This window comes from Talaromyces marneffei, chromosome 5, assembly GCF_009556855.1.
Source record: "Talaromyces marneffei chromosome 5, complete sequence".
In the NCBI taxonomy this organism is placed as follows: Eukaryota; Fungi; Ascomycota; class Eurotiomycetes; order Eurotiales; family Trichocomaceae; genus Talaromyces; species Talaromyces marneffei.
Window position 1 is genome coordinate 1,849,107 of NC_072352.1, and position 21,685 is coordinate 1,870,791.

The window sequence follows — 21,685 nt, forward strand, 5'->3', positions numbered from 1 at the left end:
GATATAATGGCGTTCACTGGTGTACTTGAACTTGATATTCTACGTCAATTGCTATGACCGGCCGTGCTCATTGCAATCGGGACTCCCCAAAGGCCAGCGAACTCTTCTAGTACACTTCTAAGACTTCTCTCGAGGAGAGATTTAGAATGTGAGGGCGTAGTATCGCCATCAATGACGCCTCGGTCACCGTCGAGGACTTCCAGAAAGTACCGGATTAATTCCTTTGGGGTCTTCAAACTCACGGGATAGGCGTCCTTTAGTGCTAAGACAGGCTCGCCTTCCTTGTACTTGAGGTAATGAACGAGAGTCGGGTGGTCGGGGTCAAGAACGTCCAGCGCAATGAGATCTATGGATGACTGTCTTCGCTCCCCAGAAGGTGGAACAGATATTTCTTCCGTGCGGGCGCTGTTAGTAGATGTAGACAAGATATCGATACCAGGATTTGTGCTAGTAGATCCTGACCCGGCAAGACTTCCCCTCCCTCCCTGTGTACTGGAGATATTTTGGGGGCTGTTGTTGCGTGACTGTAGCCAGTCCGAAGGATGTCGCGCCATTGCAACAAAGCAGACAATCCGAAAGACTCGGTGAATGGCCGCTGGCCACCAGAGCGGCTGGTGGGCCAAGGGCATCAGTCTATAAAGCCTGAGTACTTGGCCGCAGTGAACAAGCACCTCCTCTTCGGAATCCTGTGCAATTACCCAGGCTTCAGAGGATTGTGTTCCACTCACGCTAGGGTTCCATGTGGCACGATCTGGCATAACCCCATTAACGAGCGCTTCATCAATCTCGCGAAAGTCGGTCATGACATTCAGAGATATTAAGTGATATATAACCAAAGTCACCAGTGAAAATGGCGAGTTTGTGGAAGATAATGTGGAAGAATGGAATGCCAGTGTGAACCACTCTAGTAAGAATCCTCGCACTTGATGCAGTTGTACTTGTATTGCCGAGTTGGACAATGACTGTGCCTGCTGCCTCCATCGAACTTGCCCGTTTGCGAATGTGTGAATCCACTCACGGAGATGGCATACCATACTTTGAAGTGGCACCAATAAGAGCCGAAGGGACAACTGGCTTGAACCGGTTTCTCGAGAAACACGCAACTCGCCATTGATGAATCGATGATAAAAATCCCGGAGTGACAATCGTTCATTGCTCATAGGCAAGCCTGACCCCAAGGTAGCCCACTCGGCAGCACTTGAGGTTTTCCAAACAGTGTCATCTTCGGGCATTGGATCTACCAGCATCTCGACAGAGACTACATTAGGTTTGTCATAGAATAAACTCCATTCCTGATCAGCCATTGCCCAACCATAAACAAGCCTGAAAAAGAAAATATCAATATGTTAAAACCCCCTTGAATGTAATTGTTGGTGGGTGCACTAACCGGGAACGAAACCCCTGGTCTTTCAATCTGCTCCACTGGTCATGAAGATTCATATCGCTGGGAAACTCTGTAATTTCTGATTTCGGCAGGGATGTGGCGCTATGAAACAACTTTGGCAATTTCCGTTAGCACAATGGCCAGTTCAAATTATCTGCTGCGAGATTTGCTTTAGAATCGCTTACGTGGATATACATCTCCCTTTGAGCACTTGAAATCTGTATGGCTTCAGCAAAAGATGAATAAAACGATGAATCAATTGAGAGAAGAACGCACTCCCATCAACCAACGTTCTCCAGCCCACATACCCAGATACAGAAGCAGAAGGGCACATTGCGATATGAGCGGCTCGACGGTGATTGAAAAATCCCGCTCAAGGATTTCCGAAAAAGCGAGTCGACAGATCTCTGCCACTCCGATAGCAAAGTCATGGGACTCTATCGAAGGAGTAGCGGCTGCGCCGACAGCAATCATCAAAAGCAGTAAAATTCCCGCAATTTTTCCATGCTTGGGCAATTGCTTAAAAATCTCATTGGGTGTGAATGAGGGCCCAGGGCAGAGTCTAAAGTACTTTTCAAAAGAGTTGCAGTACGATTCAATCAGAGCATCAAATACCCTAGTCGGTGGAAGGCTGATCAATGCCTCATTTAAAGGGTTAATATTGGCACTACCAGACGATGCTGCATTGCGATTATGAATTGTGCGCGATTGCTGAAGAAGCAATTGTGTTACAACTAGCAATTGATCTCTTGTTGTGTTGCTTATAGGCTCGGCAGATGCGCGGGCTTTTTTCCGACCTGGTTGAGGGGAGTCGAAGTATCCTCCGAACCATTGGTTTTGCGTCTTCAATATATGCTCTAATCTTTCGATGTTGAAACGTGCTTGACTAAAGCATTGTATTGACTTTGGGCGGAAGTTGGTAGGAAAGAGTCTTTGCGGCGAGTCCTGGATGGTCACAGACTCCCTGTCACCCTGTGACTCGCCACTGTTCAGGGCCATGTCATCTTCAAAGGAACCGCGTCTATATGGTTCGTCAGTAGCATTTCCAGCTAGCCCAGTCATATTAGCGTCCAACATGGGTGGGTTACGCCAATTACCCATCATTGTCGTCGGTGTCTGGTGCAAGTAGCTTTCCCACTCCGACGTAGGTAACGAGTCCGTGATTTGCTCAATCTCAATTTGTCGTGAGATCTCTGCTAGCCAATCCTGAGGGAGAGTGGTCTGGCTAGAGAGAGTGTCCAGTGTCCATTGCTGCAGTTGGAAGTGCGGCGAGTAGACTCCGGAGGAGGCTTGGAAAAGCTCTGCGGCCGATGTCGTGGATGGCGGATGCGATTCAGCGGCGGCTTGAGGTCCAGCGGAGAATGGTCGGACTCCGCTAGTATTCCTCGTCATGTCATCGGGAGTTTGACTGTCGCCCTCGAGCTCGACTTGCCTCTGCGGCTGAAGCGTTCGATAATTTTGATCCTGCGATCGGCTGTTCCCAGACCGACGAGCAGCACGGGGCTCACAAACCAGTTGTTTGGAGATGCATCGCATGCACGGAACCTGCCAATGGAATCAGCCATTTCTTGACTCTGGGGTACAAGGGTGGGGGGAACTACCTTTTTGTCGCATCGCGCCTTGGACCTGGAGCAATTAACACATGCAATATATCGCATGTTGCTCGGATGTATTCCCGCGCGATGGCAGGGACCGCGTCGCTAAATTGTGAGGTGTTGAGAAGCAAAAACTGACACGGATGGATGCATGCAAGGTAAGGCAGGCTTTCGGGTAGAGGCTGACCTAAGATTTAAATAGGTATACCTAGGTAAGCCTTCTCCCGATTAACCAACAATGGCATCTACCATAGAGCGTCTTAAGAGAGGCCGGGGAGATACATACCGATATGCAGCCAGTGATGTCTAGAGTATGTAGAAGTTCCTGAATGACCAATAGACAATGCTTTGTACGCTGATGAATAGAAGTCTGCATAAGCTTAAGGTCACTTTGTCAGGTTTCATAGATTAGCCTATATACACATTAACAAATCTACCACTACATAGTACTATGTAGTAGTCTGAAGGAAACGAATCCTTGCGGCATGAGTTGTTGGGGTTCACTAAAATAGAATTGCTTCGTATGCTTACCTCCAAGGCTGATCAGCTGCAATTAAAGTTGTTGTTCAATACAAGTAAACAATTAAGTTATATAATAGAACATGATATAACAGAACCTAGTTTCAAAAGGGAATGTTCGGTGGTAGGATATTGGTTTGATAGATTTTACCCATACAAAAGTTTCTAACTAGAATCCTTGGACTCAATTTCTTAAGTTCAAAAAGATAAAGACTCATGCACTTTTAATGTACTACTACATATACATAGCCGAGAGTCCAGAAGCTGGAGGCTTAATACATAGAGTATTATACCCTAACTTAATTGGTCGGTGTGAGATTATAGTTACGAGTACTGGATTTGTAAGCCCAATCCCACACAAGCCTACGTAGTATATACCATTGAATAATTGGGGCCGGTGATTTTGTTAGTTAGTACGTTATTAAAATATGTCCTTAAATCTTACAGGGATCATGATTCATGACTGGTCAATCTAATATTTTGATACGAGACCGCCTGCTTTGAAAGGTAAAGCCTGGCGATTAGTAATTAGTTAGCAGCAGGACATTGGTCAAGAAAATGATACCCTGATTATATAACCCTTGTATGATTTAGGAATAAAAAACGTACTAACAAAAAATCGCCGGCCCTAACCGTAGTATTGGCGTCACGATGGGGCGGATTTGCAGCCCTAATGAAGCTGTTGCAGTCTAGAAGAGTGGAGATGACAAGTTGACAACACAGATCGTCCATAAGAAAGCGATTCAGTGGTGAGATTATGCACTAACTTATTGATCCTGTGTATGAAGTCAAGAACTCGATGCCTGTCATACTAGGGATGCGTCTAGAATTATCCAGACGAACCGTATGGAGAATCTTTGCACTGTAGGGCAGATTTTTAATTGGGAAAGGTCCCATCTTAGTCTCCTTGATGCATGCATAATTCATTAGAGCTAGCAGGCTCGCGTAAACATGTGCGGAAATTCAAAGGCGAAGCACAGGTAACCTCGGAAGGGTAGATATAGTTAAGCGCTAGGTCGGCTTTATCATCGACGAGATAGCCAATTGGATATGAATGGGAAGTTGGTCCCCTCAATCGGAAGGAGCCTAGATTTTCGTTAATCATGTACGTGGACTCCAGGACCCTTGGAGTGTGTACGTAGTACATTGATGTCTGAGTACCAGTAACAATCCTATGGCCCCCAAAGATAAGGAGCTAAGCTCTGAGAATTCAGATAACGATCAAGCGTAGGGCCCTGAAGTAGTTATGCTATACGACTTAAGTGCGTACATACTACGTAGTACTGCACCCAGATATCGATTTTTTGAAGTCTTCCTAGCATATTATCTACGTACGTACTAGGTAATTACTTTATTAATCTTACTACTCCGTACACATGTACTGTACTACATGACTGGCTTCAGGCTCTGAGCCCATACAGGCCTGGGTTATATAATCTAACACCTAGGGAATCATAACCCTGATAACCCTGATAACCCCAAAGCAACTACGGAGTACTCCGTATGTAATGTCGGATCGCGGCTTGGCGGCTTGGCGGCAAGGGAGCCGGGTGTGGCTCTTTGCATGGCGGGCCCCACCTAATCATGCACCCACCCCACGGCAACGCCGTTACTGGGCCGGCGACCCACGGTTATAAGCAACCCTAAAAACCCTAATGGCGCGCCTGAAATGCCCCTTTGGGATCGATTCTACCATGTTAGGGTTAGTACGCCATATATGATATTATTACTTATGCATCATGGTTATTATAATCCCACCCCATGTTTTTGAAACATTGGGCGTCCTTAGTATCTGGAAACGTTACCTACGATTTACACTGCCTAGCTAGCCAGCGTCTGTGCGCTTTCCAGATTCTCAGACTGCCAGCAATTCTGCTATCTGGTTTATTGCAAACTGCGGGAATACATCAAAAAATATCTTCTAGAGAGGTTATTGGTAGAAAAGTGCTACTTCATTAGGGTTAGGGTGCATTACAGGCAATGAGCAGCATCCTGTCACGCCCAGCTATTGATACCTGCCCTCCAGCCATGCTAGTCTGGCGGCACAGCCAAGGATCGTATATGGCCGATGTTTTCCTTACCAAGAGGGGTAGAAAAGGCATGGTGATTCCATTGAACGGAATGGTTAGAAAGTTGCAGATCGTCATGTACCCCTACGTGGTGAAAATATGGCATGCATGACAACTAGGACAAATGGCTGTGTTGACGGACATTTGAATTCGATCCGTTTAGATAGCTACCTACGGAATTTGTGACTTGATTCGACCGTCACAATCTTTGCATAACGCCACAAGTCATCAATTAGAAAAAGTTCAGCAACAAGTCTTACACTAGTCGGCGAGGCACCCAAAAAGTCCGATGAATGCATGAACCGTTCTCCGGACGTGACGGACACTATTTCGGAAAGATATGGCAATGTCCGGGTTTTCTGTCATGTATCAGTAGCCGGAACAAGGAAAGATAGGCTGACTATTGAATGCTTTGGATTGGTGACTCCGAGAAAGCTGATATAATTAATATAGATGAGATATTTGATATGATTAATATATGAAGCAGTGATTACAACTTTTACGGACATTGATAATTCGTTTATTTCTGAATCCTGCTATCTTTCCTTGACACCGTTCATCCCGCTGCGAAAGGATAGATATCGTAAATTTTCTATTATGCCTGCCTCATACGACCTTCAAGGGAAAATAGCCCTAATCACCGGTGCAGGCCGCGGTCTTGGTGCCTCGATTGCCAAAGAATTGGCTTCTCATGGCGCATCCGTTGTCGTCAATTACGCAAAGTCTGTTGGCCCAGCTCAAGCCCTAGTTGATGAAATCCAGGCCTTACCTGGGAGTCCCAAAGCGGTGGCAATCCAGGCCGACGTTAGCAAAACGGCAGAGGTAAAACGACTTTTCGAGGACGCCATAAAGACATTTGGCAAAATTGATATTGTGGTTTCCAACTCCGGCATGGAGGTATTTTCAGCAGAGGAAGACGTGACTGAAGAGCTATATGACAAGGTCTTTGCACTCAACACGCGCGCACAATTCTTTGTCGCGCAGCATGCCCTGATTCATGCCTCAGAGGGAGGTCGTCTCATTTTGACGTCTTCCGTTGCTGCAACCATGAATGGTGTGCCAAATCATGCGCTATATGCCGGATCGAAATCTGCAGTGGAGGGTTTCACGCGCAGTTTTGCGGTCGATTGCGGCAAGAAAAGAATGACGGTCAATGCTCTGGCACCTGGTGGTATCCTCACAGATATGTATCTTGAAAACTCTTGGCACTATGCTCCTGGCGGCAAACCCGGCATGCCCATTGAAGAAATCAACGCTGGAATTGCGAGCTTGTGTCCACTAGGGCGAACTGGGAAGCCAACTGACGTTGCGCGAGTCGTGGCTTTCCTCTGTTCTGACGAGGCCGAATGGGTGAACGGTACGCAAGCCCTATTGTGCGGTTTTCTGAACCTTGAAACTAACTTCTTTTTCAGGTCAAGTCATCAAATTGAGCGGTGGCTCAGTTGCTTAGTGTAACGGCCTTTGCGCGTGTGTTTACGGCATGGTTCACCACTTCCGACAGTTGATAAACATGTTGTGCAGCCAATATTACCTCCGTGCATCAATTTGAAACGGAGTTGGATATTAATGACCAGACGCCATGTGTTCTGCATAGGTAGCAATTAACCCTGTCTATTATAATCTCAATGCAACCGAAGTATGATAAATCTTATGTTTCGTTGGAAACCAACTAGACTGAAAAGCAACGCGCATACTAGATGTATTAGAAGAAGGGAAGGGGACGAAGTCCCAAGATGTTTTATTATAGTACAACAGTTGTAGATGTCAGCGTTTCTATTTTTATTTATTTTCAAATAAACCTATCATTGATGCTAGCTACATGATGCTTAGTGCAATTTTAGGCTTTCACGGCTGAATGACCCGTCTTATCTTTCAAAAAGCTACGTTCACTAAGACCACTTAGGTAGTATTGGCCGGTATCCAAGGCGATTATAATAAGGCTCATCTTCGCATATATACTCGAATGGGACGGACATATGATATTCGGCATTGAGATAGTTTAAGGGCACATCAACATCTCATTGCAGGATACTGTACAGATACTGTTTGGGGGGTCACTGAACGTTGTCCCAGCGGAGAAATGCGCAAATCAAACATGCCGGACTTCCGCTTGAGTACGCACATGCAGGAAGGATTGTGGAAATGGAACATCGACTGCTTTACGGACTTTTTTTGCGGGACCGATCCGTCAGCTGCTTCCAGTGTCCCCAATGGGGTTTCGTATGTGTCGGACTGACTTCGTACGTAGGTTGTGATATGATGCCAAGTAACTCCCTGAAACATTCCGCAATTTCACCTTTAAACGTATAATGAATGGCCTGCATGTAGTGAAATAAGGAAATCTCAACCAACGATAGAGAATTTGTTGACGCCTTGAGAGCATTCACGCAGTATAACCCAAAAAGTATTGGTTCATACAAGACAAAGGACCCCAATAGATATGGCTTCAGAAGACGTTTGGTGCGATGTTCTGGTCGTTGGAGCAGGTCCCGCGGGCTTCATGGCTGCCTTGACCTTGGCACGCTATAATATCAATGTAAGGATCATTGACGCTCGGCCTGAAAGAATTCAAACTGGACATGCCGGAGGTAACAGACTCCATTTGTACCATGGAGAAAAGTGACATGCTGACTAGTGACTCTTCCGGCAATAGGTGTGCAGCCAAGAACGCAGGAAATTCTGCAGACTTTGAATTTGCGTCACAGACTGGATATTCAAGGTAACCACGTCAGCGAGACAGCGTTCTGGTCAATCAATGAACAGGACACTTTTGAGCGAACACACATCGGCGGAGAAATACAGAATCCCACCCCTTACCCCTGGATCTTGAGTATCCCGCAACGAGAGACGGAGCGTGCTTTCGATGAGGACCTGAATACTAGAGGCTGCACCGTTGAGCGCCCTGTGGAACTGATTGACTTTACTTACACTGACGATGCGGAGTACCCGCTTCTCGCTTCAGTCAAGAATCAGTATACCAATATCACTTCTGTCTACCGAACAAAGTACATAATTGGGTCTGACGGTGCCGCGAGTAAGACAAGAAGCCTACTTGGATTCGGATCCGAAACTCATGGAAATGACGACGTCTGGTGTGTCGCCGACTGCTACCTGGATACCAACTTCCCTGATGTGCGACGTCGTTGTGCGATTCGCTCTAAACAAGGAGGCATTATGTTGATCCCCAATCCGCGAGATATGAATCGCATTTACACACAACTTGACACAACAGATCTGGACATTGTTGAGAACGGAGGATTGAATGGAGTCAATGGCGACATTAGCAACGGTGACAAGGTTCTGCTCCGCCCAAAATACGGCGATGTCGCCTTGTTACAACTTCTACGAAAGCGCGTAAAGGATGTTGTAGCTCCGTACAAGATGGAAATCAATAAATTGGTCTGGATCAGTCAGTATCGATTGCATCAACGTATCGTGGAGTCCTTCTGGGACCAGAAACGCGTGTTCATCGTTGGAGACGCATGCCACACCCACAGTCCGAAAGCCGCCCAAGGATTGAACGTCAGCATGGCTGACTCGTACAATCTCACGTGGAAATTGGCTCTCGTTCTGAAGGGCAAGTCTGATGCGAGCATACTCGAAAGTTACGCTATCGAGCGTCGCCAGCTCGCACAAGAGCTCTTGGATTTTGATGCGAAATTCTCGCACCTTTTTGGACGAAAGGATTTCTTGGACAATTCCAAGTTTCATGATGTCTACGACAAAGCACACGGATTTACATCTGGAGTCGGCCAGCAATATCAGCCAGGGCCGTTGACGGCTGTTGACGAATCTAGTATGACAATCATCAATAGCGGTGCCGTGGAACCTTTGACCCCGGGCAAGCGTTTGTACCCATTCAACACGCAGCGTCATATTGATGGTACTCCTCTCAACATCCTTGATGATTTCCCTTCCAATGGTCGCTTTCATCTTGTGGTCTTTGTGGGAAACGCAATTCTGAACAAACGCTTGGGTCCACTCATTGACTATCTGGCGTCGGAAGATTCAGTTCTCACGCGTTTCGACAAGACCTCCGGTACGGTTTGGGGCTTTGAAGATATCTACTCTACAAGTCAGCAGAATCGGCACCGGATCATTGACATGTTTCTATTCCATACTGATGACAAATATCAAATCAATCTGGACGACCTTCCAGCGCCGCTGAATTCATGGAAATACCGCATATATTCGGACAAGGATAGTTCGGTGCATGCGAGCCTAGGAGTTGACCCAGAAGTTGGTGCAATGGCACTTGTTCGGCCGGATGGGTTTATCAGCTTGGTGACTGGTTTGAATGAAGGCGACAAGATTACAACCTTTTTGAGCAAGTATTTAAATTAGGTGTTGTATTCTTTTCACAATTTAGAAATGTCAATTTTCCTTTAAAGTAGAAGAGAAATACAGTGCACGCAAGATAGTGAAAAGAGTACCCTCAGTGGTGTAAAGAAGACAATCAACATACATCCTGGCCTTGTATAGATTAATTAGAACCATACACGCGTTCCGTACAAGTGCTTCTTTGCAATAATCGAATAGCTACTTCTCCGGCTCCTTCATTAATAGCCCATTGATTTTGTACATACATACCTTTGCAAGAGCTCGACCGTTCTATCAAAAAGACCTACCCTACCTGGGGCCACTTGATAATGACTCTTGTATGCCCCGTAATCACTGATTTTAGGCTTTCATAACAAGACACATGCTGATTTATTGATAAGAAGAACGGCGGTTTAGTCTGGAATTTGGGCCCGTATGTTCCATTTTGTCGGCGTACAGCCCTTTCCTGACTTTTTTATTGGTTCGATGTCCGATGGACAAGGAAATGGGTCCTATATGTAATGGCCTTATGAGTTTTCGACATTATAAAAGCAGGTCATTATCAAGAGTGTCTTGCTGAATTATTTATAAATATCACTCGTCAGCATATTTCTAAAGATCAGTTAAGCATTTCCTGATATTATAACGAAGATGTCTTCTGAAAAGCTCGCTCTCTCGTTCCAAGGTCAGCGTTGTCACGGTCAATGTGTCGATAGGAGGTTTGCTAAAGAAAAGCAGATTACATTCAACTCCAAACATGCACTTTTGAATGGGGAGATAGTTACGATGCAAAGGTTCAGCCCACTGCTTTTGTACGATTTATGTTCGCCCGATGCTAATATTGAATATTATTTTAGGACTGGGCTCGACTTCGTAAAATCATAAGTCCTACACTTAAAGTTTGCATATCCCTCCCCCAATCCTCCACCTCGTTCAACTGTACGATGTTAGTCGAATCTAATTTCTGTATCATCATTACTGTGCCTACAGATTGATTATCGTATCGTGATGGATGAACGATGGTACTGGCCTGAGATGGAAGCCGATGATTTCATTGCTATGGTTTCATCGGAAGGGTTCTTAGGTGACCCATGCATCAAGACTCAACATTTACTGGGGGGTCATTGGTACGAACCAATCTCGGAGACCGAAGTCATTGGGCATCATCAACTACGTGCAGCTCATTCACGATATACCGATGCTTCTTTGCGCGAGGTGGCTAAACGCGGCCATGGCCATGCTACCAACGAGCTGTTCTACCGCCGTATCGATGGAGTTTGGAAATTTGCAGGCATTCGGCCTTTTGTGCGTTGGAATGAATGGGACTTTGAGCAGATATTTCGTGGATTGGAATTCTCAGAGCAAAACGAAAAGGGAACGGGCAAACCGATCTTTAAGGCCCTGCCTAGAAGAACATAGAGTATAAAATGCAACTATCACTTTTTAAAACTCTCGATATCTGGGTAAAGCTTAATCAAGATCTACGTCCTTTCGTTCCTTTACCATTCATTCTACGGGGTTCAAGAACGGGATGTCTATTTCTTTATATGAAAATATAACAATGAACATTAGTCGAGTCACATGAAATTGCTCGCAATCCATTTCCATAACTTCTTTCACTGTGCTGCTCGAAATTCATACTAGAATTTAAAATGCCAAGCATCCCAGCTATGTGGGCATCAAAATGTTCAAAATCTAATCGAATATTACGTTCTTGAACGACTTTTGGAGATGATGAAAATTTGAAAGCCACCAGATTGATATCACTTACTTGTAGTTAGACTTCATTTCCAGTGCTAAAATTGAGAGAAGAATCAATCTTAGAAATGATGGTGTTCTCCTCAAATTCAACACATCATCTTTTTAAGTATTTAAATTGGAGGAAGTTCATTGTGAGATATGATGATCTTGCTTACGAAAAGTCTACCTTGGCAACACGCTCATAAAAGTCTCTGCCTTGAGTTTCGGCCACTTGAAGCTCCAAAGCACTAGGTTGGCGTTCACCGTGTCCGGCCTGATCGAGAAGTTAGTGGAAAGTTGAAAGTGCCAAACATTGCAATGACTCACAAGGGTTCCAGCTCCCCAGGCGCTTCCACCATGAGCCTCGTTAACATTAGCTAAGAGGTTGAGTGTGGTTTTATATCCGAGTGGAACAAAATTGATTCCGTGATGAGCGAATGTGCTCATCATAGCCAAGGCAGTCGATTCTTGTCCACCACCTAAAGTGCCTGTGGAGATGAATAGACCAGCGTATTTTCCCCATAGGCCGCCTGTTCCCCAAAGTCCACCTGTAGAATCCCAAAATGCCTTCCATTGAGCAGGCATGTTTCCAAAACGAGTTGGAACACCAAGAAGGAAGGCGTCATATTCAACCAATTTTTCCGATGATATTATTTGATACTGATCCGACTTCGGAACCGCGTGCATTTTTTCCAAAACTTCAGCTGGAAGGGTTTCGGCAATTCTAAAATGATCGGGATCATCAGTCAGTTTTGTCTCTCAAAGAAATTAGCGGACAGTAGGTTGAGTACTGATAAATGTCGGCATGACCTCCAGCCGCTTCAATGCCCCTTTTCTCGGCCTCAGCCATCTGCTGAATGTGGCCGTGCATCGAGTACTTGTAGTTACATCCAGTGATTAGTTTAGCTCTTCAATGTCAACCAGGTACGATACCTACATAAATGATAGCGATCTTGGGAGCCATGTTTCTGTTACCAGATCAACCGATGAACTTGAGGATATAATTCCAGGTATGAATTGATGGAGGCAAGTAAATCTACCGCGGCGATGCTATAAATACTAAGAGACTCTCTACATCCTGTGTTTAAGGATACTCATGATCCATCAGATCAGACAACAAAAAAAAAATATAGCAGATTAGGGCATCAGATTGTCCGAAGGACCGGACAATTGGCCAATCAGATATAGGTATTGTCTAACATCACTCCACGCTGATTAGCTAGAAGTCCGTAGCGTAGCCCTAATTAGAATAGTGCACACGGTGATGGTGCCCCTTCTCTGTATGCCCATCAATAAGTTCTCTGGTATTCGAAAATTTGACTTCTTTTCTTTGGAAATATCTTTACAACCTCTTTTAATGGGGTGATAATACTTAATTTGAATCCAAGTTCACTTTTTTCTTTTTACCCGACTTTTGCTGTTGATTTCAACAGTCACCATGGAGACTGAAAGAGTGCGGGAAAATCATGCTGAAGGGCCACCACAAAGCCCTATGCATGATATGTCGCCATCTGAGCAAGGAGTCGACACCGATAAAATTGAGCCTGAAACCGAGATTTCAAAGCCAAGCAGCAGTCGTCCACCTTTCTCATTCAGCCATGAACTGATCTTCACATCAACCCTACTCTGTGGACAAATCCTTGTCCAAGCTGGCATAGGCCAGAGCCTGGCACCTCTACACATTATCGGGGATCATTTCAATGTCAGCAATAACGGTGAATTGAGCTGGTATATCGCTTCGTTTGCCTTGGTTACCGGCACGTTCATCCTCGTCGCTGGGCGACTAGGCGATATGTACGGCTCAAAGCATATATTGATAATTGGTTTCTTGATCTATGGCTTCTGGTCCCTAATTGCAGGCGCGGGATATTTCACACGCTCAAGCGATAAGTTATTCGTCGTGTCTCGTGCATTGCAAGGCGTTGGTGCCTCTTTGGTCCTCCCAAATGCCGTCGCTATTCTGGGTCGTACATACCCCCCTGGGCTGAGGAAAAATATGGTTATGAGTCTCTTCGGCGCGTTTGCTCCCGGCGGATATATCTTGGGGTGTCTTTTTTCTTCCATTTTTGCGCAGTTCACCATATGGGCTTGGGCATACTTTGCGATGGGTATTGCTTGCTTCGTACTCGCGACTGTGGCATATTTTGCCATTCCAAAACCATCATTAAAACCTGACGCCAGTAAAAGCTTCGACTGGCTAGGCTTCGGGTTTGGTATCGCCGGTCTTTTATTGTTCAACGTTGCATGGAACCAAGGCCCTACTGTTGGTTGGGCAACCCCTTATGTTTATGTTCTTCTTATCCTCGGCGTGCTCGCATTTGTTGGATTTGTCCTGGTTGAACGACGGGTGGAGAGGCCTCTTGTTCCAGTACAGCAATTCAACTTGCATATTGCATTTGTGCTTCTCGCTATCCTAGCCGGGTGGTCCTCATTCACCGTGTGGCTTTATTACATCTGGCAATTTCTGGAACAACTTCGCGGCGCATCCCCCCTTTTAACGACAGCTCAAAACACGCCTTCTGCTATTTCTGGATTTGTGGCTTCGATCACTACTGGTTTCTTGATTGGCAAAATCGGTGTGCCTCCCATCATGATTTTGGCTATGCTTGCTTTCTTCATCGCGAATGTGCTTGCAGCAACCATGCCTATAAATCAAACATACTGGACGCAAACCTTTTTCGCCACAATTATCGTGCCGTGGGGCATGGACATGTCATTTCCAGCTGCTGTTATCATGCTTTCTGCTGCTGTTCCGCCGGAACATCAAGGCATTGCAGCAAGTTTAGCTTTGACAACGACAAACTACGCAATGAGCATCGGCCTCGGTATTGCAGGAACGGCTGTGAGTCATCTTGGTGATGGCTCAGACTTACTCGCCGACTGTCGCCATGCCTGGTACGTAGCAATAGGGCTCAGTGGCCTGGGCATTGTCATTGCTATCACTTCTATGCTTTACGAGCGTCGGAATCCAACATTAAAACCGCATTAATCAGTCCTAAGTACTGGTTGCAGATGTGAATCATTATGTGAATACTTTAATTTTGCATCGGATAAGCAGGTCTTCATTTGAGGTGGCACAACTTTCTTGCTCGAAATTGATGTCTACCTGTCATGGCTGCATGGAAAGACCCTATATCGGTTTCTTGCACTGTGTTGGTTTGTACTTTTGATCATATAGATATAGTTTCGTTTTCGGTTGAATGAAACTTGTTGATACTCTCCTGTCACATTTTTTTCTTTTCAAATTCGCGTACCTAGGGCTGGCATTCAAGTAACGTGACAGATGAATGGAATTTCAGGTCCATTCCAATTCACTCTACTCTTGAGGGGCCTAGGGCAATTTCTTGAGGAATTGGTATGGAAAAAGCTGTTTTCTATTATTTCAAAATTACTGATACCTATAATAGATGTACACCAATGAAGTACTATTACCGTTTCTGACTTGTTTTGAACAACGCTTCACCAATAACTACATTTAAGTCTTTCCTTTCGAGACCGAGAGCAGCATTCGCGAGGAGTTCATCTTCAATCAAAGTACCATGTCCCTCACCGAGAAGATTTCCAAGAATCAATTTTGCAGCACCGGGTCCAAAATTGCCTTGTTGAAAGAGTGCTTCGCCCTCCTTGCGATGCTCGTATGCGTCTTTGGTGATTACTTCCCACTTACATCCCGACTGTACTTCCAGTTGTTCAAGAAGTTTATTTTGGGTAGTAGTAAAATCGCTGATATAAACATATTGGTTCTCGGTTTCTGGGTGTTTCAGTACGAGAGCAACTGCTTTGGCAACAGTAGTCCTTGTTGTCGCATTGAACTTCTTGGTGCCCGAAGAGTATATCACTGCAGTCTGTGAGGCAATATCGAACCCTAAGAATCCTGATTCAAGGCCCTAGTCAAATTGCATCAGCCATTTGTTTTGTCTCCACTGCAGGATGCTCTAACTGGTCCCATACCCAGTCAATAAAAGCAGCATTACTGATTCCTGTCCAAGTGAAGGATGGGTTTTCTCTTGCCATGACTCTCAAATATTCGAGGATTACCCGTTTATCTTGCAGTGCTGGTACATTTCTTAGAAACGAATCGTTCAAGGTATCTGCACCAAACTCAGAAGGAATAAACCGTTTAACACCGGCTTTGACGGCCGCACGAATCAGATTCATTTGGGTCTGAATGCCGCCCTTGGAAACGCTAGCAACTACTGCATCTTGGGTTTTGAGAGCACGTATCATGGCTTGCTCATCATCAAATGGAATTTTGACCGCTCTCAAAGCGGTCGAAGGAACGCCCTTAATGAGCGGCGTTGTAAGCTGGAACTTACAATCCGGGCGCAAAATAACGGTCACGATAAATGAAGCTTCTAAAAGTGCACCCAGAATGTGGCTACCGAGATTGCCGGTTGCCTTGATGAACGCAATTATGGTCAGTTTAGAACCGCTGTTTAAAATTCGGCCAAGGACCAGCCATTGTCAAGACTTCCATCAACACGAAAGAAGAGAAATTTACTCACGCCGAACAATGCCACAGTGGAAATATGTCTATCTTGAGTCATCGTAATAACCCTGACGGCTTTGTAACTCCCAGAGAAAGTATGAATAGAAGGCGAAAGCAATGACCGAAGGTCATCTCGATAGATATGGCTGCTATGGATACACTATACCAGTATTTCAAGAAACGCCACGAAGCCTGTGTCGGAACATCCTCACCACACTCTACGGAGTTAGAAGTTTCTTTAATTATGTCTATACGGATTTTCCGTAGTTCTCAACGAGTCCGAGCCCGAACGAGCCATGCTGACGATTGTGCAAGAAGCTGGTTGGACGGCTGTCCGTCGGACAACCACCGTACTGTGATTCTCCGGAACACGATCCGTCGCTGACCCTATTAGATTTCTATAGAGTGATGTTACGAGTAGGTCTTATCGTTCGGAGATTCTCCAGACTGTCGGTCCCCGTTTTCGATATGAAAGAATGTTTCATTTTGCGTCAAAATCAATCATGAGGACGATGTTGGGTCGGAGGTCCTTATAAGAGTCGCACTTGCAATATTGATGGCTGAGATATAGAAATCACATTCAACTTTATCTTCTACTCGGTTGTCAGAGTAATAAATCTTCACTTTTCACAATGACGTCCTTGGTAGATGTGGCAATGCGTATCATTGCCAATGCAACTCTGGTGGAGAAGTCCTTGTCTGATCACGGACACCAATTTCCCTCGTTTGACAAGGACGCAGCAGAATCGTTCCTAGACTTGTCGAAAGAACCCGCTGCACAAACGGCTCGATCGAGCCTGATAGATGACAGCAAACTTCTACTCGATCTTCTTCTTGGACCAGCCGACCTCATCAACCGTCTATGTCAAAGCGTAAGAAAGAACTTATCCCAAATCCAAGTCGTGTCAAAGAACAAGAACTTCGTTGATCAGAAACATCTCGTCTCTAGCCTTTTGAGGTCGCAGCACAAAGTCTGATCTACAAGTACAAGCTTTACGACCTGGTTCCCCTTGACAAAAGCACGACTTATGCGGAACTGGCAGCCAAAACGGGATTGCCCGAGTATCGTATCCGGACTGCAATGCGACAGTCTGCGCTCAATAGAATCTTTGACGAGCCTACTCCCAATGTTGTGGTTCACACCGCTGCATCGGTTGCTCTAGTAAAGAACAAAGCTCTTCAGGACTGGTATGGCCACTTTGTCGAGGAGGTCTTTCCGTCATCCGCAAAACTTGCCGAGACGATGAGCAAGTACCCTGAAAGTACGGAACCAAATCACTGTTCATTCAGTACGGCATTCAATACCCCTGATCCTATTTTCAAGTTCTTCGATGATCATCCAGATCGTCAGGCTCGGTTCTTTGGGGCCATGGCTGGTGTCGGCAAAGGAGAAGGCTTCAGCCTACGCCACATTGTGACCGGCTATGACTGGTCAAAAGTCGGATCTGGCCTGGTTGTAGATGTATGATAAGAGCATTAACCCCAGCACTTTCTGCGTTTTGTTTTGAGGCTAATTATGTGGTTTCAAAATATCCTAGGTTGGGGGCTCTTCTGGCTTTGTCTCTATGGCTCTGGCCGAGTCTTACCCAAATTTGAAATTCCTCGTCCAAGATTACGAACACACAGTACAGGGGGGCAAGAAAGCACTTCCTACTCATCTTGAATCTCGCGTTGACTTCGCCACTCATGACTTCTTTACTCCTCAAACCGTCAGTGCTGATGTCTACTTTATGCGACATATCTGTCACGACTGGGCACAGCACAACGCTGTCAAGATCTTGAAAAATTTAGTTCCGGCTATGAAGCCCACCAGTCGAATTGTGATGTGCGAACTGGTCATTATGCCTCCAAAATCGATGAATGGATCCCAGGAGAGGCAACAACGGTAAGAATATATCCCAGTTTTCTGGCCCATTCTTGTTTTGGGGCTAACATATATACTTTACAGTGCTATGGAAATGACCATGTGGACCATGGTAAATGCACAGGAGCGTACACGGGAGGAATGGGAGGAAGTCGTTCGCTTGACTGACGAGCGATTAGCGATCTTGAGCATCAACCGCCCAGCCAACAGCTCCGATTCTTTGATTGAAATCGGCTGGAAATGATATATTATGACCAACGATAGAGTATGTCAAGCTGTTTAGATCTACGAGATCTGTATCGTCATTACAATTACTTTAGTCGGTGATATGATGGTTAGTTGGATTTCAACACAGCTATCTCCACAATCAAGCTATCAGGTCCTTTCTCCTACATAAGATCAGATCCCTTGTAGAAAACAACAGATTATACCGCCAAATAATAGCTTGTACAGACCAGCCAGGGCAAATGGGAGCTTTAATAATATATTTATAACACTTCTGAGCGACATCGATGTGCGGCACTATACGTAGACTTTTCGGAGCTGTAAGGTGACCTAGGTAGCTTGATAGAACTTGGAAGGGACATGTAGATGAGCGCTAGCTGGCTAATCATGAAGCTATCCGCATTGCCATTCATACTCCGTCAGGCCTTACAAAAAAGTAGTCATAAAAGCTCATTAAACTTGAGTATCATTGCCAACCACATCAACCTCAACATCTTTCTCCCAAGGTTTGCGCCTCTTTGTAACTTTGCTGGGTTCGTCGTGACCTGCCAAGACTGTATCTGGAATTTCCTCAATTCCAGGTATCGGCTGATTATTGGTGATTAATTCGACAATGTGAGCAAAAGATGGTGGGTACGCCGGTTCAACATCTTTGCCTTCCTTTTTCTCTTCTTGAGGAGGTGCTGAAGTCGGCTGTGTTGACGATGTTGCCACTGCAGCATTGGAATCTTCAGTATTACTGTTTTCGGCTGCCGTCTCCGTTGTTGTGTTGAGCTCATCATGTTCTCTGAGCCAATTCTTATAGTTCTTTAAATCTATAGACGGACTGATATTCTGTTTTCTATACCCTCGTTAGTTCATGATAACCCTCTCGGAACACCACGTTACTATATCATTGATTACGTGAGACAAACCTAGAAATATAAAAACACTTCGCCTGGAACACAACATCATCAGCACCAGCAACCTCCGCGTCTGACGCTGGTTGCTCTGGATGACCCAAGATTGTGCCTAGACCTTTGCGGAATTCGAGGTCTGAGGAGAAGTCGTATGTGGATATGAATTTGTAGATGTCGGCTTCTGTTGCCTGTGATGATGATTGTTGAGTGGTCATTTTGAGGATTGGGTTTTGTATGGCTGGGCGGAAGATTGGGAGAGCGTGAAGTTGTAGATCTTGTGTGAGGCTTTGGTTATGTGAAGTCCTCTTTTTGATTCTGATTCTGAAGTTGAGTTGAAGTTGAGTTAAAGTGGATACATGTGAACGAACTGTGGGGAAGAAACCTTGGGAGATTTAAAGATGAGGGGATGATCCGCACCATCTGAAAGCAAATCATGATTGGAGGATTTCTTAAAGATACATCAACTATAGAATTACTACATAGTAGTTAGATATAATAAGCAGCTGTAGGATGTATATTAATAGTATGTCTAAGACAGACCTCATAAATTGAGTGGCATTTTTCCATGTTCTCTTAAAGCACGCGACCACAGATCATCCGATATGTACAGCTTTGTCTCTTCAAGCTAGCATATATATATATACACGTGTTCCTTTATAGCTACTAAACACTGCCAGATCGTATGGATCATTAGCGGTTTGGTAGTAAGGTAGCGAGCACTGATTCATCTTGCTCGGTTATATGTCGGTCAAGGTGTCAAGATACTGCGGCGCATAGCGCGTGGTCCAGTACCTCTGCCAAAGTGGCATGAGTCTCGTATTCGAAAAGTGTATCCGCTCGGAAGCGGTTTCAAGGCCACCGTGGAATAGTAGTGAATATGCTGATGTGATGATTTGTAGCACAGAGGATGTGAGATTGTATAAGATGTGGAAGCAAGTCCTCACGCTCAACTTGTGATTCCCTCCATCCTCTCCACTGGCGGTGACGCTGCATCTCGACTGTGATGAGGCTTCATGAAGTTGGTGCTCTGACAACCGGGACAATTATGAACGATTTCATGAGCAAATAGGTCACAGTCTATACAGAAATGATTATGGCAAGCCGAGCACTCGTAGCGGCTGCTGACACTCATCCCCTTGGCTTGGTTCTCAAAAGCTCCCCATTGATCCGCGGGAGGTACAGTTGGGAATTGGATGCCGCAGGCATAGCAATTGGTGCTGCGTAATGCCCGTTTCCAGGGTACTTCAACCCAGTTGATGAGGGGAAACAAATGATGATAAGATCGGGCTAAATGTGTCGAGAGAATCAATGTGAGGCCGCAAGAAGGACATTCCGCTGGGAGACCGCAGACTTTATTCCCACATCGTGAGCACAGATACCCGCCACAAGACGGTTTTGAGTGGCAGGCACATAAAGATGGAAAAGATTCCACTGTCCGGGACGGGAATCCCATCATCAATAGAGCACTACTCGATTTCCTGTAGGAATATGCTGCTGGCGGGATTGTAACGTCCATCATCAGTTCCCTGAAATGTTGCTCGTTAAGAGCCACGCCGTAAACACTGTCATCTCCCCCGTTAGTTTTTGCGCACAATTCGCGGCATATTGCGACTTGTGCGGCCAACCCAACTATGCCCACGCGGATTTTGTCCGCGATAAGGGACTTTAAGGTCTGGTGAATGTCTCCCGGATCCGAGGACAGAAGTGATCCAAAGACTATTAATACTTCTCGGGTACCATGACTGGGCGTATGACTGTAAACGTATAAGTGTAAAGTCCACGAAGCAAATTTCCGCAAGGACGGAGCAACCTACAATAGTGCACCTCTCGCCATCTCCAAAGCATTTTGCAAGCTAGGAAGTCCCTTCGGGTCGTCTGGTCTCAACGCGTGAATTGCAGTGATGTGATCTGTAGGGTTTCCGCTCATGTCGCTTATTCGTACGGCTAGGCCATCGCGCATGCCAATAACTCCAAGTTGTGAGATGGGATTCTGTTCGAAGAACTCGATGACGAACTCTTGGGCGTATCTCAGAGCTAATAAATAACGTGTTGGCCGAATGTCTTTTTCCGCCATAGACTGAGAAAGGTCAAGGACTAGGATGAGATGACGAATGATTCCTCGTTGTAAAGGTGTGGTATCTCGCAGTAACCTATTGAGAGCGATGCTGTTAGTCCCCGAACAGTATCAGCGCAAAAGGATTTAAATACCTCTTTCTCTTCCCAGCCTCTAATAGTCCCTCTACCGTCGAACTGATCGTACCATCCGCGCCCTCAACGACGGATTCCCAGGTCCTTGAGACCTCGAAAGTGGCACCCCCGCGCTGCTTCTTCCGAGTAGAGCGCGTTCCAGCACCACTCGATACTATATGGGCATCGATCTCATCTTCCGATCCAGAACCTACATATTCCTCATCCGAATCAGCCATATTTTCAGGTATACGGTTCGTGATAAATGGTGTTGCAAAAGTTGCCTGGCGTTAGCTCGTCTGGTCGCGCGGGAGCTCCAAAAAAATGATCCAAGCTTCAACGTAAACTGCACTAGTTAGTATTTCTCTCCGCAAGGGCTGCTGCTTTCATTCTG

General features: G+C 45.5%; 10 protein-coding genes across 10 annotated transcripts; 5 read left to right on the forward strand and 5 right to left on the reverse strand.

Moving 5' to 3' along the window:
• Positions 1-44: 44 nt before the first annotated feature.
• Positions 45-3,042, reverse strand: EYB26_006985 (uncharacterized protein; the record flags this gene model as incomplete). The annotated part of the gene is made up of 5 exons (XM_054266257.1): positions 45-1,323; positions 1,388-1,497; positions 1,570-1,602; positions 1,661-2,929; positions 2,986-3,042. The coding sequence occupies 5 exons, from the start codon at positions 3,040-3,042 to the stop codon at positions 45-47; spliced, it is 2,748 nt and encodes a 915-aa protein (XP_054122232.1).
• A 3,122-nt stretch (positions 3,043-6,164) lies between these two features.
• On the forward strand, positions 6,165-7,017 carry EYB26_006986 (uncharacterized protein; the record flags this gene model as incomplete). The annotated part of the gene is made up of 2 exons (XM_054266258.1): positions 6,165-6,509; positions 6,574-6,594. 2 exons carry the CDS (start codon positions 6,165-6,167, stop codon positions 6,592-6,594), a joined length of 366 nt encoding a protein of 121 aa, XP_054122233.1.
• Positions 7,018-8,007: 990 nt separating this feature from the next.
• On the forward strand, positions 8,008-9,911 carry EYB26_006987 (uncharacterized protein; the record flags this gene model as incomplete). Its single annotated transcript, XM_054266259.1, has 2 exons — positions 8,008-8,155; positions 8,221-9,911. The coding sequence occupies 2 exons, from the start codon at positions 8,008-8,010 to the stop codon at positions 9,909-9,911; spliced, it is 1,839 nt and encodes a 612-aa protein (XP_054122234.1).
• Positions 9,912-10,538: 627 nt separating this feature from the next.
• EYB26_006988 (uncharacterized protein) lies at positions 10,539-11,306 on the forward strand (the record flags this gene model as incomplete). Its single annotated transcript, XM_054266260.1, has 3 exons — positions 10,539-10,572; positions 10,626-10,699; positions 10,878-11,306. 3 exons carry the CDS (start codon positions 10,539-10,541, stop codon positions 11,304-11,306), a joined length of 537 nt encoding a protein of 178 aa, XP_054122235.1.
• Positions 11,307-11,799: 493 nt separating this feature from the next.
• Positions 11,800-12,591, reverse strand: EYB26_006989 (uncharacterized protein; the record flags this gene model as incomplete). The annotated part of the gene is made up of 4 exons (XM_054266261.1): positions 11,800-11,901; positions 11,955-12,351; positions 12,419-12,504; positions 12,565-12,591. 4 exons carry the CDS (start codon positions 12,589-12,591, stop codon positions 11,800-11,802), a joined length of 612 nt encoding a protein of 203 aa, XP_054122236.1.
• Positions 12,592-13,065: 474 nt separating this feature from the next.
• On the forward strand, positions 13,066-14,616 carry EYB26_006990 (uncharacterized protein; the record flags this gene model as incomplete). Its single annotated transcript, XM_054266262.1, has 1 exon — positions 13,066-14,616. One exon carries the CDS (start codon positions 13,066-13,068, stop codon positions 14,614-14,616), a length of 1,551 nt encoding a protein of 516 aa, XP_054122237.1.
• A 439-nt stretch (positions 14,617-15,055) lies between these two features.
• EYB26_006991 (uncharacterized protein) lies at positions 15,056-16,174 on the reverse strand (the record flags this gene model as incomplete). Its single annotated transcript, XM_054266263.1, has 3 exons — positions 15,056-15,514; positions 15,579-16,025; positions 16,133-16,174. 3 exons carry the CDS (start codon positions 16,172-16,174, stop codon positions 15,056-15,058), a joined length of 948 nt encoding a protein of 315 aa, XP_054122238.1.
• Positions 16,175-16,748: 574 nt separating this feature from the next.
• EYB26_006992 (uncharacterized protein) lies at positions 16,749-18,224 on the forward strand (the record flags this gene model as incomplete). The annotated part of the gene is made up of 4 exons (XM_054266264.1): positions 16,749-16,988; positions 17,066-17,578; positions 17,655-18,001; positions 18,065-18,224. 4 exons carry the CDS (start codon positions 16,749-16,751, stop codon positions 18,222-18,224), a joined length of 1,260 nt encoding a protein of 419 aa, XP_054122239.1.
• A 434-nt stretch (positions 18,225-18,658) lies between these two features.
• On the reverse strand, positions 18,659-19,319 carry EYB26_006993 (uncharacterized protein; the record flags this gene model as incomplete). Its single annotated transcript, XM_054266265.1, has 2 exons — positions 18,659-19,046; positions 19,120-19,319. The coding sequence occupies 2 exons, from the start codon at positions 19,317-19,319 to the stop codon at positions 18,659-18,661; spliced, it is 588 nt and encodes a 195-aa protein (XP_054122240.1).
• Positions 19,320-20,050: 731 nt separating this feature from the next.
• EYB26_006994 (uncharacterized protein) lies at positions 20,051-21,530 on the reverse strand (the record flags this gene model as incomplete). Its single annotated transcript, XM_054266266.1, has 4 exons — positions 20,051-20,666; positions 20,730-20,858; positions 20,919-21,254; positions 21,313-21,530. The coding sequence occupies 4 exons, from the start codon at positions 21,528-21,530 to the stop codon at positions 20,051-20,053; spliced, it is 1,299 nt and encodes a 432-aa protein (XP_054122241.1).
• Positions 21,531-21,685: the final 155 nt, after the last annotated feature.